This window comes from Pogona vitticeps, chromosome 1, assembly GCF_051106095.1.
Source record: "Pogona vitticeps strain Pit_001003342236 chromosome 1, PviZW2.1, whole genome shotgun sequence".
In the NCBI taxonomy this organism is placed as follows: Eukaryota; Metazoa; Chordata; class Lepidosauria; order Squamata; family Agamidae; genus Pogona; species Pogona vitticeps.
Window position 1 is genome coordinate 323,917,204 of NC_135783.1, and position 18,445 is coordinate 323,935,648.

The 18,445-nt window shown below is 40.0% G+C and overlaps 1 protein-coding gene across 9 annotated transcripts in view; it reads left to right on the top strand.

The window, feature by feature from the left end:
* The window catches only part of NRXN3 (neurexin 3), a 1,709,419-nt gene that overhangs the window by 1,553,298 nt on the left and 137,676 nt on the right, over window positions 1-18,445 (top strand). For 6 of the 9 annotated variants that reach the window (XM_020794338.3, XM_078393311.1, XM_020794339.3 and 3 more), the window contains one exon: window positions 4,562-4,869. In XM_020794338.3, the coding sequence (XP_020649997.3) occupies window positions 4,562-4,869 (308 nt within the window). Of the gene's footprint in view, window positions 1-2,740; window positions 2,798-4,561; window positions 4,870-18,445 lie in introns of all 9 variants that reach the window. The other 3 variants (XM_078393277.1, XM_078393271.1, XM_078393299.1) reach the window with 1 other exon arrangement.

Below are 18,445 nucleotides of genomic sequence, written 5' to 3' on the forward strand. Positions count from 1 at the left end.
TAGTTATCAAAATAACCTGTTTTCAGAAGAAATGCCTATTTTGTGTAATGGGAGAAGGACTGCAGTAATATCTTGGAACTGATCTCTTTTTTTTTCTTATTCAAACTTGAAAGGATGGGGTGGATGATAAAATAATTCAAACACTTTATGTCCATATGTTTTTGTTTCTTTGTATATCAGTGTTGAGTAAAGCATTATACTAAATTACCTACAAGAAGCTAGTTTGGATTCTGCAGAGTTTGCTGTTGATGGTTTTCCCGGAATCAAAAGCCATTCATCTTTGCTGTCCATCAACTGCCGGTCTGAGGAGTCCCTATTTGGCAGTTTTAGATATAGAAAGCTGCTTATCCAGAATAAAAGCTTTCTGTAGGCTTAAATCCAAAATCCGCCTGAGTATTATGAACCAGATCAACACATTCACTAGTGCAGTGGGTGTTCTGATGCACAGGATGGTATTTTTCTAAAAAGATTTGCCCTGATATTTTGTCAATAGGAAAACTAGCTTATATAGACATTTGTAGATGGATTCTAAACTAAATCAAAGGTTTTTTAAAGCATTAAACATAAAGGCTCAATCTAATAAAAGATTTGCAAGCAATACTTGCCTCTTTTGTGAGCTGAGTAAAGCACCACCGTCCAAACAGACTCAAGCTATATCATTGCGCATAGCCAGTGATTAGTTGCCAATCATCATAATGATGTATTATTTGAAATAAAGAATGTATTTGCAAAAAAGCAAAACAAAACAAGGTTTGCTTCTATCACCACAAAATTAGGTGACAGAAGAGACAGAGGTCTGATGTGACATATTTCGGCTATGCATCCTTTCCCTCTACATTTTTCTTTCCTTTTGCCTATTGTTTTCCACTTGATCATTCAAGCAGAGATGCCTTGCACAAGAGTTTTCAGTTAGGAACAGATTTCCCTAGAGAGATGTGATTGTCCTTTTAGCAAACACACACTTTTGATGTCAGTGCTGTGTTACAAAATGTAGCTGTGCAATGTGTTGCATGCCTTGTCTTCAGCTCCTGAAATAGAAGAACTCATTACTCAAGAGGAAAACACAGTGGCCTTCACATGTTTTCTAGAACTGGGTCATCTTCCTGGGAGAGTTGTAGCTTGTATATTAGAACAAGACAAATGCCATCCTTACACATCTAAGGAAAGATTTAAAAAATAAAAGGAGGTTCTCATTTTATTACACTCTTTTGATTGCTCCTCCTCACAAACTTGCACGCTTGAGGGTTTCCTATCATCTATGCTGGCAAGAAGATAGAATTCTTAATGAAAATCTGCAGCCCAGATTTATGTGATTTCCCTTATACAAGTTTTCCCCATTACTGCTTTTTACAATATAATTGTAATCTGTCCATCCTGTAAGAATTTAGAGATGCTATTAGGTGGGGGGGGGGCTGCCCTCTCTTTGGCTTACTAAAGCAAGTCAAGGATTCCACTGAAGGGAATACAGCATCTTAGTTTCCTCCTTCACACCACACGCAGGTTAGCACTTACTGTAGTACCCAGTTAGGTCTCAAGCCAACCTTGAGTCTATTGTGAGGAAGAAAGTTGGGGAAATCATAAGGAAACCATGTAGGCCAGCTCTTTTCTTAATATCCAGAGGACTATCTTGTATTTATTTTTAGTAGAGAATCAGCTTCTGCTTTTCCAAACTTTTGTTTGGCTATCTGCTCATTCCAATGGTAAACTCCAGAGGGAGAGCATGTGGCAATGGAGAAGCTTACACAAGTTATAAATGTTGACTGGGCATTGTCAAGCTGTGTAAATCTGAGCTGCCCAGGGAATTAAGAGCTCTTTGAAATAGTCTCCCTTCCCCAAAGGTTGTCTTTTGCAGCTCTTTGAGGGGGAAGTTACTTTTTTCAGAAATTCACAAGTCTGGAAAGTGCTCCTTTATATGGAATTCCATGGCAACTCTGGAAAAAGTCCAAGGAAATAACTTTTTCTTACTAGGAAAAGTCACAGCCAGGTAAAAAAATATCTGCCTCAGATGCCATTGTCTCAGTTGATGTCACTCCATGAAAGTGGTATAGAAGGGATATAAAAATTAGTTTTGAGGGTAGAAATGCAATATGGTACTCTTAAACGAAAGTGCCTATAAACTGAATAGTATTGCCAGTTTTAATGAGAGCCGCCATAGTTTTCCAAACGATAACTAGAGCTATCATTTCATTACTCAAAAGAAATTGCTGTGAGCAGAGCCATGTTATTACAATCATCTCTACTATCTAATAATGGCTGATTAGAGAGATTACCACTATTGCAATTATTTTTATATAAAATAATTGAGCCCTGCAAAAATTGCTGTCCTCCCATACATAGATAACGGTAATGTGTCAGCACTAGAGCTACATGTTAAAAGTCCCATATGGTCAGGAAAGGGTAAGCATGAAAGGAGACAGAAAATAAAAAAAGATATCAAAAATGCAAATTCCATTGCCTTCCAAAGGCAAAATACCCTGAACCTTTCATTTTTTTTAAGTTGGCATTTTTACATCTGTACACTAAACCATCTTGCTCAAGTCTAGATATTTTTATTTACAGTAACGGCAGTGGGGCATATGTAGGGGATATGCACTGCACTGTCTCATACTCTAAGCATTTCACATGCACATCTCCTTTGCTTGGTTAGCTAGGGTCCTCCTTGGGGAATAGGAACACCTTTCAGATACATTTCTTCTCTTGTCCCCATTCTCTTCCCCATGATCCATCCTGTCACCATTAGATGATGCAACACCGCATCACCACTTGGCGTCGAGACCTGCCACGACGACAAAATTTGGTGAGCTCCCCCTCCTATTCTGATCTGCTTTAACCACTGGCTATGAGGGAATGGATGGGGGGGATTAGGCTTTGGCTTTGTACATGGTGGCATTCAGCAGAGTGGACTAAAGAAAGTGGTGAGTGTGAATAGACTGAATGGGAATGTGGGGGGGGAGGGGAGAAAACTGAACTGAACGATTGAATGAACTAATATTGATGAACTTTGCTTTGCTTTATAAAATGTAGCCAGTATGGTTCTTTGTTCAGCATTTACCTGATTCAGCACACTCTATGTCCTTTTACTGACAAATTGTATAGAATAAAGGTAGAGTGAGTTCACATATCAGGTTTATCACCCCAAAATTGCAACTATCATTTGATTAACTCAGTATGTGGAAATGCTCTTTCCATGGATTGTATTTCTCCATCATCACTGATAATTTCCTACAATTTCCTGACGATGGGAGAGGGGTAAGAGAGTAAGTAGAAATGTCTATCAAATGTATGCATTGTCCCTTATGTTGATGGTGTGAACTCACTCTTGAGTTGTATGTGGAAAGAAGAATTAACTATTATTTGTGGGGTCTTCTGGCCAGAAATACATCCTCCCTGATTTCCTTAAAAATATTCTGAACATATAATTTTGGTCTCAATGAATTCAGTTACATTCACCATATTCTATAGTGTATAGCTTGTTGTTAGCAACTGGACATATTTTCCCCATATTTCCCCCCTTCCAGTGTATCATTCCTCCACAATTTAGGGGAAGATAGATGTTTAAAACAATTGTGAATGTATACTGTGAGAATTTCTGGCAGTTTACTCTGGGGCTTCAGTGGAGCTTTGACTTAGTACAGTATCTTCTGTCCCCTTCTCAAAGTAGCCCTCCAAAAATAAAATCAGGTAAAACCCTTCCTCATTGACTGAGGCCTACTGCAAGTAGAGACATGCTCACATATCAAGGAGACAACTAGAAACCTTTTCTCCAAATTTTACATTTTTCTATGGAAGGAATTGTTTTGAATGGCAGAATGTCTGACCATGTGATCTCCCACCTTCAGTATAAAACTGTATAGTAGATAACAAATACAGTTGTCATTTGAAAATGAGGCTCAATATTATAAGCTTATTTGAATGCACTAACTCAGTATTGAAATATACTTTCTCTTTCACAGCAAGGAGAATCCAAAAGCTGCATTAAATTAAAGCTTTATTCAAAACTAGTTTCTGTCTTCTACATCCTTAAATGTAGCTATTACAAGTTACAAGGAACCATGCATACTTTCATCTCTTAGCACATATCTGTGTTTTCCATCTTTTGCCAAATCATAGACCAGGGCTGAATCTATGCTATATCCATTTGAGGATCCAGGTTTTTCTTTTTTTTACATTCTGGAGTAAGCAAAAACTAAGGGCATATTAGTGGCTGGGACAGGTTCAAAATTCTCCCAAGTTCCCCTATTAATATATCACTTGCAATAAGTCAGATCAGAGATCTGGAATGAGATCAAAGGTTGGAAAAAGTTATCCTGAATTTTCTTATGTTTATCAAGAAGATCTGGATCCATGCTTTGTTGTTGGGATGTATCATGATTTGTAACACATCAGGGCAGCTATTGATAGTATTGCATTTCTGCCATTCAACCCACCACAGTTGCCATTACCACCACCACCATCAGGAAACTTTTTCTGATCTTCAGTTCATTTCAGCAGACTCGGGATAAAGGGGGCTTGGAAAAGGAGAAATATTCCTGGCAATAATATCTTTCACCCCTCCACTTAGGACGACAGTTAACGATCTTCAACACCCAGGCGCAAATAGCCATTGGAGGAAAAGACAGAGGACGTCTCTTCCAAGGTCAGCTGTCCGGTCTCTACTACAATGGCTTGAAAGTACTGAACATGGCTGCAGAGAACAACCCCAACATCAAGATAAATGGAAGTGTCCGTCTGGTTGGAGAAGTGCCCTCCATCTTGGGAACAGCACCCACAACCTCCATGCCACCAGAGATGTCCACCACTGTTATGGAGACCACCACTACTATGGCCACTACCACGACCCGAAAAAACCGTTCCACACCCACCATTCAGGTCAGTCAGTTGATTTGTACCTAATCAGATTTCATTTTCTCGGATATGTTTTCACATCAAATTCTGTGGCAAATTTGTGTTTGCCTAATGATTCCACACTGAACGTGAGTTATCTTAGATATAGTAGAAGTACTTGTTCTCTATCTATCTATCTATCTATCTATCTATCTATCTATCTATCTATCTATCTATCTATCTATCTATCTATCTATCTATCTATCTATCTATCTATCTATCTATCTATCTCTTTCTTGTATAATAGGGCCGAAAATGTCTGTAATACTATGGGGAATGCACTTTATGTTAGTAATGCTAATCTCTGTGTGAAGAACTGGTTTTGAATTTTATAATTTGATATGGGAATCACTAGTGTGGTGAATTCTAAAAAAACGATTGATGGCAATTGGCAATGTAGATGATTGCTTCTTACAGTTGTTTCTCTTTTTGTTGGTAATGTTTTTAATAGAGCAAATGGTGGTGTTCAAGGTGAGCTGTCTTTCATCCAAGTTTTGAACAAACTAACATTAAGCTAGGAATTTGTCAGCTGGCTGCTTTAAACATTCAAGTGTTATTCACTTGAATGCTTTTGTAATGTCTGACAGCACTTATTGTTATGGAAGCATGCTTTTTTTTGACTAGAGTTTCATTAAGACCTCAAGAGCTAGCCAAGACTGAAGTAAATCTTTAAATAATTGTAGTTGTAAAATGTATTTCAAACCATCTATTTCCACCTTTTCCTTGTTAGATGTTTTTGTTAGTTTCATAGCCACAGCAGAAAGCAAATTGTAATGGGATTAGAAAATATGTTTCAGCAAAGAAAACACGGAGCTGAGAAGTATCACTTGTTTCAACACTTTGCTCAAAAGACACAACATTCAAGACTGGCTGATAATATTCTAATAACATTTGGTCCACCGAGGATCATTTTAAAAGTAGTCTTACCTTTGCTTCCTTGAGGCCAGTGGCATCATGCCTTGTTGAAGAGGGGCATTAACTACATCATTAACCCACTTGGCCAACACTGCTTTGACAGCTTTTATTAAATAAATGGGGCAAAGGTCTCAAACGTAGGTGATGGACCTACTATCTCTAATTATTGTATCCAAAATAATCTACCCATCAAATGTAATTTTGTTCTTGTACAAGTGCAAGTGAAAATTGTCTGCAAATAATTGCTGATATGACTTGAATAGACTATCAAAGAGGTCGAAGGGTGTTTCATAATGAGCATTATGTATAGGTGAGCCTTTAAAAACTTTTAATGGTCTTACACAGTTTCACTTGGCTGTTATGTCAACTAATAATAAGACTCTTCAAAATAACTGAAAGGGTGCCCCCCCACCTGCCATAAAAAGCTGGTTACCACCACCCATCCTTTTCCTGTTGGCTTCTCCAGTAATGTAGCAAAATAAGGACTTGCAGGGTCGAGACCTACTGGATTTTTTTATAAACAGGAATGACAGTATAAACAGCTTTCCTTATTGATTGATTGATTGATTGATTGATTGATTGATTGATTGATTGATTGATATCCTGCCTATCTGATCAATATGACCACTTTGAAGTCTTCCCTTCATCCTCTGGGTTCAGCTTCAATCTTTACTTTAGCTTGTGTGCTGTGGAGAGATAAATTTGTGTGATATATTATAACCATGCATGTAATAGTTCTAGGGAGGGAAGGGTTAAACCAGATAGCTAATGGGGACTGGCTATCTTAGCTTAGGCATTCTCTAGCATGCATGGCTGTTCTCACTCTTCTATCTACTCACTCCTTACCTGTTTTGAATCTAGTAAGGAGGTACACATTGAAGCTTCTGGATGTTGTTTCTTCTGCAGAGATGCCTTGCCAGAAGGACAGTAGGCTAACTTCTTGAACTCAGGTTGAACCTAATGCATTTCTATGTATGTAAGATGTCTGAGAGTAGTACAAACTAAACCTTGCTTTTGATCTTAGGAAAGGCTGCATAAAAACCTTTTTATCCCTTTTGCTCCAGCTATGTAACATTGGCTTTAAACAGCCACAGAGGAGGAGGTAACTGCTGAGTATGAGTACTTCCAAATAATTCTGCTAATTTTACCAAAAATCCGTAATAGCATTTTCTCAGCAAAAATGTATAACCTTGAGGTTATGTGTGTGATTGTGCATGCCTCTGTGTGTACACAAACAGTAATACACATATGTAATAGGTATGGGCAAACAAAGCTGTATATTTGGACTTTCTTTGGAGTCACAACTAGAAGCACTATCATGATGAGTGCCTGCATTTCAGAATTTAAACCACTGTGCTCATCTCGGTTCTCCCTCTTTTGCATACTGAAAACCCAGATGCCTGTGAATCAGTTCAAATTATTATTAGCCTCAAATGATGCTGCATTACATAAGGGCTTCAAGCAGAGTCACTCACATTTAATTTGGATTATGTATGATTGTGAAGAATTTGGAATTCCTCCTTCATTGTATTACTTGGACTGCTGTCCCTACTTGGCCTGGAAAAATACAGGACCATGGGATGGGTATTTCTTTCAGTTTGTGATTTAATCAGAGATTATTAAACTGTTATTAACCTGCTTCTGATTAGGGCAGTGTCAACTAAAGTATCAGCAGATAATCCTGTTTAGTGAAACAGTCCAATACAGATTTTGCTCAGAAGGTTTTTGATGGAACCTACATGGTAGCTAGCTGACCTTTAGGAAGCCATTGCATTCTTGAAAAAGCATCAGGGTGATTTAATAAAGTGTAAACTGGTCTCTGAAAACATGGTTAGAGTAAAGGTTTCCTGGATGCACGCACATTATTTCAAATGGTGTGATCTTGGCTGATATTAAAGCAATAATTCTTAACACTTTACTCTTCCCCTCGGAAAGGAAGATAAAAGTCAATATGCTCCTCCATTAGAACTTACGGTTTCTCAAGAGCAGGTCAGTTTATTGCTGTCACAGCACAAGATGACTCTCCCTTCTTTGCACTCACCCAACAGATTTGTTTAAATCAGCTGCATAAGCTATACTATGTGCTGGCTCAGGAACTACCAAGAGGAATACTTGGGTGGTATTGATTCCAAGCACCATGGAAGAGCCCATCACAAATGACTACACAGAGCTCCATCTAATGAGAGCCTCAGAAGCAGCAGGAGTGCTCACCAATGCAAGTGGGCCTGTAAAATGGCACTTTTCTGTAGATGTCCTCCAATACCATTGAGAGGTAGATGGTTCAGGCCACAAACTCTTCCACCTATCTAGGAATCCTAATTTATCAGCATGTTTAAGGGGTCCCTTCAGGCCTCCCTGTTCAATGCAAAGATGGATAGGGCACAATAAGCAGATGTGAAATATTGTTACCTGCATGAAATTTATTCAAGGCCAGAACATTAAATCACCAGCTCACAGAATTAAAAGTGTTAGACGTTCAATTCCCCATTGTGCTTCCTTGACAAGGGCTGGACTCAATGATCCATACAGTCCATATCACCTCTACAGTTCTAAGATTACATTATTTGTTGTTGTTGTTTAGTTGTTAAGTCGTGTCCGACTCTTCATGACCCCATGGAACAGAGCACGCCAGGCTGTCCGATCATCCACTGCCTCCCGGAGTTTGGTCAAAAGATTATATTATATTATTATATATTAAAAGCACAATGCATTATAAATTAAAAATTATTAAGCTGTAATAGTAATTAGTATACTAATTTAAACATTTAAAAAAATTCATTCAGCTAAAAAAAATCAGTATAAATAAATAAATAAATAAATAAATAAATAAATAAACAAATAAACAAATAAATAAATAAATAAATATTCAGTGACTCAGTTATGGTTATTAAAAACAAGCCTGAAGAGTCAGTTCAACTCTTGATGGAAGGGTTAAAAGGAGACTCCCAACCTGGGAGCAGCCATCAGGAAGGTCTTCTCTTGTGTCCTCATCAAACATGCCTGCAATGACCATGGGATCGAGAGGTGGGCCTCCTCTGATGATCTAAAGGACTGGGAAGGCTTGTACGGGAAGACATGGTGCTTCAAACAGCCTGGACCCAAACCGTATAGGGTTTTGTAGGCAATAACTGGTACTTTGAGTTGGGCCCAGAAATGGACTGTAACAGGGCCATTATATGCTCCCTGTAAGTGGCCCAGTCAGTAGTCTGGCAGCTGCAGTTTGAACCATCTGATGTTTTTGAACCGTCTTCAAAGGCAGCCCCAACTTTGTTAGAGATAAAGTCGTGCCCCCCCCTTAACAATTACCCCGCATTACGATGAATCCGCTTCATGACAATGTTTTTGCGATCACAATTGTGATCACAAAACGATGTTTTAAATGGTTTTTTTTTTGCTTTGTGAAGATCTGTTCCCTGCTTCGGGTACCAATTCTTCGCTTTACGACGATCAAAACAGCTGATCGTTGGGTTTTCAAAATGGCCACCGGGTGCTCAAAATGGCTCCCCGCTGTGCTTAGGGACAGATTCCTCGCTATACAGGGACAAAAAATGGCCGCCGTATGGAGGATCTTTGCTGGATGGTGAGTTTTTAGCCCATTGGAACACATTAACTGGGGTTTAATGCATTTCAATGGGTTTTTTATTTTCGCTTTACGACGTTTTTGCTCTACAGCAATTTTCCTGGAACAAATGAACAGCGTTAAGCGAGGCACCACTTTATCTTGAACCGTCTTCAAAGGCAGCCCCACCTTTGTTAGATATATCCAAGGGGGATGTAACTAAGGCCTCCTTGTCTGACCTTATGGTGATATTGGCCAAAAAGCTGTTGTTTAGCATAGGTAAATCACACTAGAGGCCCATGGAATCAGTGAAGATTTAGTGAGTCAATCCCCTACTCTTACTGCAATTTATTATACTAAAGTAAGCTGCAGTTAGAGTAGGTTGATTTTAATCAATGTGACTTACAAAAGTGTTGACTCATTAAATCCCTGTTGATTCAAGTGGCCCTTTCCAGTGTGATTTACTATGCTAAGCAACAGCATTTTGGTCAGCATTTTAAATATATATTTCGTATTTTTAATTGAAATCATTTTAGACATTGTTTTATTAAAACAGTACTCACTTTATCCTTTAGCAATAATGAAAAATGTCAGCAAATACCCTGTTTCCCCGAAAATAAGATCTAACCTGAAAATAAGCCCTAGTATGATTTTTCAAGATGCTCGTAATATAACGCCTACCCCCAAAATAAGCCACAGTTAAGTGAAACCCCGCCCTCCACCATTGCGGAGCAACCAGAAGAAAATGACATGCCTGTATTTGAATAAATGTAGATTGTTGTACATGAAAAAAAAAAATAAAACATCCCCTGAAAATAAGCCCTAATGCATTTTTGGGAAAAAAAATTAGTATAAGACTCTGTCTTCTTTTCGGGGAAACACAGTATGATTCTATGGTTTAGTGAATGCATTTCTTTGTGTTTTTGATGAGTCTGTGAATAGGCCATGGTTTAAGTTAAGTGGAGGAAAATACACTTAATTCCAATAAGCCACTGTATTCTTATGTGCAGCTTCAGGTCTGAATGCTTTTTTTCTGAGTGATGTGGAGTTCTTTGCCACAGGAAAGCCTTTAGGGCTGACATCAAGAGAAATTCATGTAGTTTAAAAACATTGTTTTACCTACATGGGATTTTGTGTTTGCTCCAGACAATTTAATGAAGTGTGCCTGCCTCAGACTGACTAACAGAACTGCCTGCTGACCCTGTGTAAAAGCACTGCTTTGACCTCCTCGCACATGGGTGTGCTCCATGTTCAAGCTTTGGTCTGTTTGGAAATGGCATGTGTTGTATTAAATTACTCTCATAGACCCCAGGGACCCCTGACACACCAGATTCTCTCCTCTTAACAATATCCTCTTTGGGAATTCCACTTTGCCTGACTGCTGGGCTTTGAGCACAGAGGCATATGGCTATCCTGCACTTAAATGCTTCTACTTCTGATTCTGGAATGCGCTGGAGTGCAGGCTGCTGCTTGATAAAGACGAGCCCATATGTGACAGAGGCATTGTTTCTGCCGCTGATGGTTTTCAACTTTGCCCAAATATTTTGTCTAATTAGTCAGAGCTGGAGTTAATAACACAGTAGCTTCTCAAGCCCACTTCCTCAGCACTTCAAAGTATATTTTCAGGGAGGAAAAATTAACTCTTTCTCACGATTTTTTAAAAAAATATTTATGTCTTTGATGTTTCAGCTACCCAATCAGCTGATACAACATACATTATTTATTTTCTTTGAGCTGAACCAAATATTAAAATAATTTCATGAAAATGTACTCTGCTTGCCAAATGTTGTCTCACCAAAAATACCACCAAAACAAATGCAAGGTCTCTATTGATTTTAGAATATCCCAAAGAAAAATTAAAATACTAGACAACTAGACAACCAAATGAATGGGAACTATCACTGCACAGAAACTGGACTGGCTGAAATTTCATATATTCAGATCATATACTGAAGGACCAAAACAAAACTCAGTTCCTCTCCCTTCCTTAAAACTTTCACATTACAGTATAGCCAATGTACTGTGAGTTGGAGGCAGATTGTGCCTACCTTTGAACAGGCTCCACAGGCAGGAGGAGGCTGCATCACAGGGCAGGCCACAAGCCACCCAGACTGCCAGGGGTCACAACTCAGCACTATACCCCCCCCTCACTGCCAACCACTACCACAATTGAAGAAAATCAGGGACCTGGAAGTCACCAACCATGGGTGCTGGGGCCCACACAAGCCAATCCTCGGCCAACCCAGGACTGTAAAAGCAGGTGTGCTGTGTATCTGCTGGGCTGCCCACTGTGCGGGTAGAGGCCAAGCTGCAGCTTGTGCCAGCTCTGATGTGAGCCACGGCTCAACTCTACCCAGCTACCACAACCAGATCTGAAGCCTCCCCTACCAGCACTGGGCTCCCTGGCCTCCTGGTTGCCACCAATGACTCAATCCTCTGAGGATCAAAGCTGCCTCTCATCACCACCTCTCACATGCCCACTGCGACTAAACTGGCCATAAGGGAAGCATCCTAAGAGGCTGCAGCTTCGTTCCCAGGTCCCTACCAGGCCACAAACCATGGAATGATGATGATGCACTCTGCACCTCCCACAATGCGCAGTTGCTGATCCCAGACAACTGTCCATCTGGCAGCACAGAACCAAAGAGGCCTGCGTTGGTGTGGGGCACACCTTTTAAGGCCTCCCGTCCCAACCCAAACACTAGCACAGCTAAGGTGCCCTTGCATCACGCACATGCCCGCCTCCTTGTTACTGGAGAGGGAGAATGCTCCCCTTCTTCTCCAGGTATGTAGCAAAGGGAATCTGGAGGCAGCACCAACTCCTCATGTACCGTAAACTTCATTTCTCACCACTATTGGTGAATATCAAACGGCGACAGGAAAGTGTTGTACTTATCACAGAAGTGAGTACACCCCCTCACATTTCGTAAATATTTTAGTATATCTTTTCATGTGACAACACTGAAGAAATGACACTTGGCTACAATGTCAAGCAATGAGTATACAGCTTGTATAACGTGTAAATGTGCTGTCCCCTCAAAATAACGCAACACACAGCCTTTCATGTCTAAACTCCTGACAACCAAAGGAGAACCAAAGATATCTCGGGCACAAACTGTTTTATTAGTGGTCTAAATAGCAGCATAGCTGTGCTGTTTTCCGCTTGGGAGCCACAGAATTTTTGTCCGAACTTTCCCATAAGCTATTGCTCCAAGAGAACTTCCTTTCCAGACAAGCCTTGTGATAGAACACAGCAAAGATTTGTCACTCTAATTAGCCTTTAACTGTCAAGAGAGAAAGATCCACATGTCTTGGCTAGCAATTACAAGGTACTTTTTTCCGGTAGTAGAAAATAATTTTCGGAGAAGAAAATTGGCTTCTTATTTACTCATTGCTTGTTATGGGTCTCCAGTGACATTTTCATCTGCTGACTGCAAATCACTGAATTTAAAAAAAAAATACTCTGAAGGAATTTGAGAGTATCTACTTTCAGTTCTTAATTGTCTTTTCTTACATTTTCTTTCAAAATTAATGTCTTTTATGGAGGGGGGGGGAAAGTGATCACCCAAGTCATAGACAATGTCATTGTTATAACATTATGGTTTGTAATGATCAAGATTCGAGATTATATGCTGGACAGCAAGGAGATGAACCTCAATCTTTTTGTATACATCTTTATTCTGTGAGTTGCCAAGAGAACCGATGTTACTCAGTGACCTTCACAAATGTATGCCAGCAGCCCGGCCTGATGACACCATTGGTTCCAGTTAGTGTTGCACAGCCCATACGCATGGTTCTGCATTCACCATATAATACTGTGTAGTAACATGGGGCAAAGTGTGCCCCTCCGGATATTGGAATGCAATTTTTAGCATTCCTCACCCCTGTTGTTGTTTAGTCGTTAAGTCGTTTCCAGCTCTTCATGACCCCATGGACCAGAGCACACCAGGCCCTCCTATCTTCCACTGCCTCCTGGAGATGGGTCAAATTCATGTTGGTCGCTTCGAGGACACTGTCCAACCATCTCATCCTCTATTGTTCCTTTCTCCTCTTGCCTTCACACTTTCTCCACATCAGGTTCTTTTCCAGGGAGTCTTCTCTTCTCATGCTTTCACTTCCATGAAAACCAGTAGTTTTTCCTACTTTCTTCAGTTTAAGCTTGGATTTTGCTATAAGAAGCTGATGATCAGAGCCACAATCAACTCCAAGTCTTGCTTCTGCTGACTGTATAGAGCTTCTCCATCTGTGGCTGCGGAGAACATAATCAATTTGATTTCGGTATTGCCCATCTGGTGATGTCCATGTGTAGAGTCGACTCTTGTGTTATTGGAAAAGAGTGTTTGTGATTCAGACCTGCTTGTTCTCTTGACAAAACTCTATTAGCCTTTGCCCTGCTTCATTTTGAACTCCAAGGGCAAACTTACCCATTGTTCCTTTTATCTCTTTAGCATTCCAGTCCCCTATAATGAGAAGAACATCTTTCTTGGTGTCAGTTCTAGAAGGTGTTTTAAGTCTTCATAGAATTGGTCAATTTCAGCCTCTTCAGCATCAGTGGTTGATGCATAAACTTTGATTACTGTGATGTTGAAAGGTCTGCCTTGGATTCGTATTGAAATCATTCTACCATTTTTGAGATTGTATCCCAGTACAGCTTTACCCACTTTTTTGTTGACTCAGAGGGCTACTCCATTTCTTCTACGGGCTTCTTGCCCACAAGAGTAGATATGATAATTGTCTGAATTGAATTTGCCAATTTATGTTCATTTTAGTTCACTGACACCCAGGATGTCCATGTTGATTCTTGCCATCTCCTGTTTGACCGCATCCAGCTTACCAAGGTTCTTAGATCTTACATTCCAGGTTCCTATGCAGTATTTTTCTTTGCAGCATCGGACTTTCCTTTCACTTCCAGGCATGTCCACAGCTGAGCGCCCTTTCGGCTTTGGCCCATCCACTTCATTACCTCTGGAGCTACTTGTACTTGTCCTCCACTGTTCCTCAGTAGCATGTTGGACGCCTTCCGACCTGAGGGGCTCAACTTCCAGTGTCATATCTTTTGGCCTTTTGTTTTTGTTCATGGGGTTTTCTTGGCAAGGATATTGGAGTGGCTTGCCAGTTCATGCCCCAGAAAGATTGCATTTAGTCAGAACTCTCCACTATGACCTGCCCATCTTGTGTGGCCCTGTATGACATAGCCCATAGCTTCTCTGAATTACTCAAGCCCCTTCGCCAAAACAAGGCAGCAATCTGTAATGGGTCCTCACTCTATGCTATAACAATAGCAGAGTATCTCCATTCCCTCATGATTAGGCAGTGATTATTGTTTTATTCTGTTTATTTGTTTATTGCCACATTTACAATCACCCTTTCTACTTATGTATAACTATGCAAAAAAAGTTAAAACAGTAACATAATTGAGATAGACATAATGTCAAAACTAAAAAAAGCCATAAAACAATAAAACAGAGTCAGCTATCTTGCCTTGGCCAATAAAGAGCCAGGCTTTTACTCACACGCCCTGGATGTACGCACAATCCCAATGTTGACATTCTTCAAATAAATTACATATGAACAGATCAGAACAGAGTGTTGGTTTCAAAGATGTCATCCCAGTAGTGTCAGTATAGGCAACCTGATGCAATGTAGACATTATAGACTAAATCTCTCATAATCTCTTATCATTGGTAGTGCTAGTTGAGGTTTATGGGCAAACATCGAAAGTATCTGGGGGGTATCAGTTTGTCTATTTGTGCACTCATGGAAAGCCTTGCCAGCGTACAAAAGGACCCTTTGCCTTAGTGTGTAGGAAAAGTGACACTAAATCTAGGGTAGTTTGTCCATTTCTGGAAGCACTAGTTTTAAGATAAGCTAATTCCCAAGAGCATTAAAGGTCCCATTCAAGTTCCAAGACTAGTTTCCTCATTCACCGTTTCTTAGGCAGTTGAAACACATAACCCTTCATTCATTGTTATAGTTCATTGTATTGTTCTGCTAACTCATGCACAAGATCTCACAGAACATCACTAATGCATTTTCTCCACATGCTCATGGTTCATTGGACCCAAGCCAAAGACTTTATTCATCCATTCCATGGAGGTCAAGACAATAAACACTAAACTTTAAAATACTAATGTTATATTTGCTGTTCAGTTGGTTTCATCCAGCTGCATGTTGTCGTTTTATTGCTGCCTTTGTTTTATTATATTGTTTTATGCTGGATTGTACTTTAATGGATCTTTAAAGCTACCTTGGAGGCCATTTAGGTTGAACAAATTTAAACAAATGAACTCTTGGAAAATCTTTGAACTATGGCTGCAGCCTGAAACCTATTATACAGTCTAAAAGCACACTTGAGTATGGAGACATATAAGATTGCAGGCTGTAACAGTAATCCAGCTGTGGATGGAGTAAGCTTTCTGAGAAGAGTAACACATTCTTATTTAAAAGAAAATATATAGACAGGGAAAGCACTAGAGGTGTAAATTGTGATTGGATTTACCTTTACGTAGTAAAAGCATAAAATATATGTATGTATGTATGTATGTATGTATGTATGTATGTATGTATGTATGTATGTATGTATGTATGTATGTATGTATGTATGTATGTATGTATGTATGTATGTATGTATGTATGTCCTCAGCATGAGGCACTGTGTTTGATGCATTTTCCCCCCTGGAGAAAATTTGCACATTTTTGCAATAAACATTTACACATTTTTTGTGAACTATGCTGTGTTGGAAAGTGGAGGTAACTATTACCTGGTTGAATAAACTATCAGAGATATTTGTGTCTTTGTGGTCAGTAAGCCTGTTCTGTCCTGCTGTTTCTGTGTGCTTTGCAAGAGGAAAAGTTACTAGTTTTGCACAGAAATAGGAGCTTCACCCAAATTATATTTTGCGCACACTTCAAAAATTGTGAACAACAGCCATAACATTTTGCATCCAGATCATGTGCTGGAGCTGAGATCTCTTGAGTGGCTTGGAGAACTTTTGAAGAGCCATCTTGTCACAGAAAGACAACTGATCTTGGCTATAATCCCAAAAGAGTGAGATTTCTTTACATTCCTAGAAGGCACTTGTTTCACTAACAACGTTATGACATCATAAAATTATACCAGCTACGGCCCTACCTGGACGAGCGGAGTCTCATGACAGTTACACATGCACTGGTAACATCCCGCATAGATTACTGCAGTGCGCTTTATGTGGGGCTGCCTTTGAAGATGGTCCGACAACTGCAACTGGTCCAGAATTGAACTGCGCAGCTGGTGAGTGGTGCAGCCGCCAGGGAATATATCAAGCCGATTCTGTTTAAGTTACATTGGTTACCAGTTGCTGCCCGGGCCCAATTCAAAGTGCTTGTTTTGACATATAAAGCCCTAAACGGCTTGGGCCCTGGATACCTGAAGGATCGCCTCCTTCCATATGAGCCTACCCGGCAGTTAAGATCTAGCCAGGGGGCCCTTTGAAAGAGCCGTCCCTCAAGGAGGTAAGAGGGACGGCTTGTAGACAAAGGGCCTTTTTGGCAGCTGCCCCCAGACTATGGAATGCCCTCCCGAATGAGATTCATCTGGCGCCGACGCTGATGACATTTCAGCGCCAGGTCAAAACCTTCCTGTTCCAGAAGGCTTTTAATTGAAATAATATTAGCTGTGGGTCTGATGGCAATTTTTATATATATTTAATTGTATTTTAATTGTTCTAAATTTTATTGTATTTTAAATGTTGTAAGCCACCCAGGGACCTTTGGGTAGTGTGGGCGGCATACAGTGGACCCTCGACTTACAGACGGCTCGACTTACAGACTTTTCGAGTTACAGACTTCTCTGGCTGCAAATTTAGATTTGACTTGCAGCCGGAGAATCGACTTACAGACCAGAAAAAAACCAAAATGGAACAAAAATAGAATAAAAACTGCCAGTTGTAGGATTAATCAGTTTTCAATGCATTGTAGGTCAATGGAGATTCGACCTACAGACTTTTCGACTTACAGCCACTGTTCTAATACGGATTTATTCCTTAAGTAGAGGGTCCACTGTATAATTAAATTAAAAAATAAATGAATGAATGAATGAATGAATGAATGAATGAATGAATGAATGAATGAATGAATGAATGAATGAATGAATGAATGAATGAATGAATGAATGGTTCTCCCACTCACAAGCTGTTGTGTATTACTTTTCTACTACTCTTCACACAATTGTCTAGTCACAGCAGGAGCAGCGTCCTTCCCTCCTCTGCATCGTCCAGAACCCACCCCTAAAAGGCAGCACTGTAGGAATCCCTGCCCCACCTCCTCATCTGAATGAACTGCTGCTGGAGGAGGTAGAGAAGGGAAGCAGACACTCTTGCTGTGGCTGGATGAGAGGAAGAAAAGAGCAGCGCATGCTGGCTAGTGAGTGGGTGAGTCGACTGGGGTGGGGTGGGGGAAGGGAACGCACGGCACCTGTGGTGCTGTACTGATGAACTAGCACGAATCTCTGAACTGAGGTTCATGCGGATCTCTAAACATGGATCCCCCAAGTCCCGGTCCAATCACACTAGTACAACCCTTTCTGCACTATATGAATATGAGCATATTATGCTGCCTGAAATTCAGCATATTAGTCTTTTGAAGGAGTATCACATGTTGTGATAGAAAGCAGCTTTCCAGGGAGACAGAGTCATTTCAAAACTTGCTACTGACATCCTCTACCTAGAGATGCCACGGTAAGCCCAAGCTTGTTCAAATCCATTGGTTTCATTTAGATTGCTTTCAACTAGAAAAAAAATGTAAAGTGATTGACTTTATATCTGGATCCTTCTCTTTGTGGGCTCATTCATTGAATAACATTTGGCATGCATGATCACACCATATCAAAGTAACTGTCAATGGGTAAATATGTGGATGTGTGTTATGATCACTGAGCAAATGCAGATGATATTATTTACATGATGAATAATCTCCAATGTATGTATTTGACAATATTTGATAACGTGTGTTGTGAGAGAAAGAAGATGTATTATGATCTGCAAGTTGGCCCCAAAGCTGTTAGTTGTGAGTAATCACTATTTGAAATTCAGCTCCATTTGACAAGCGTAT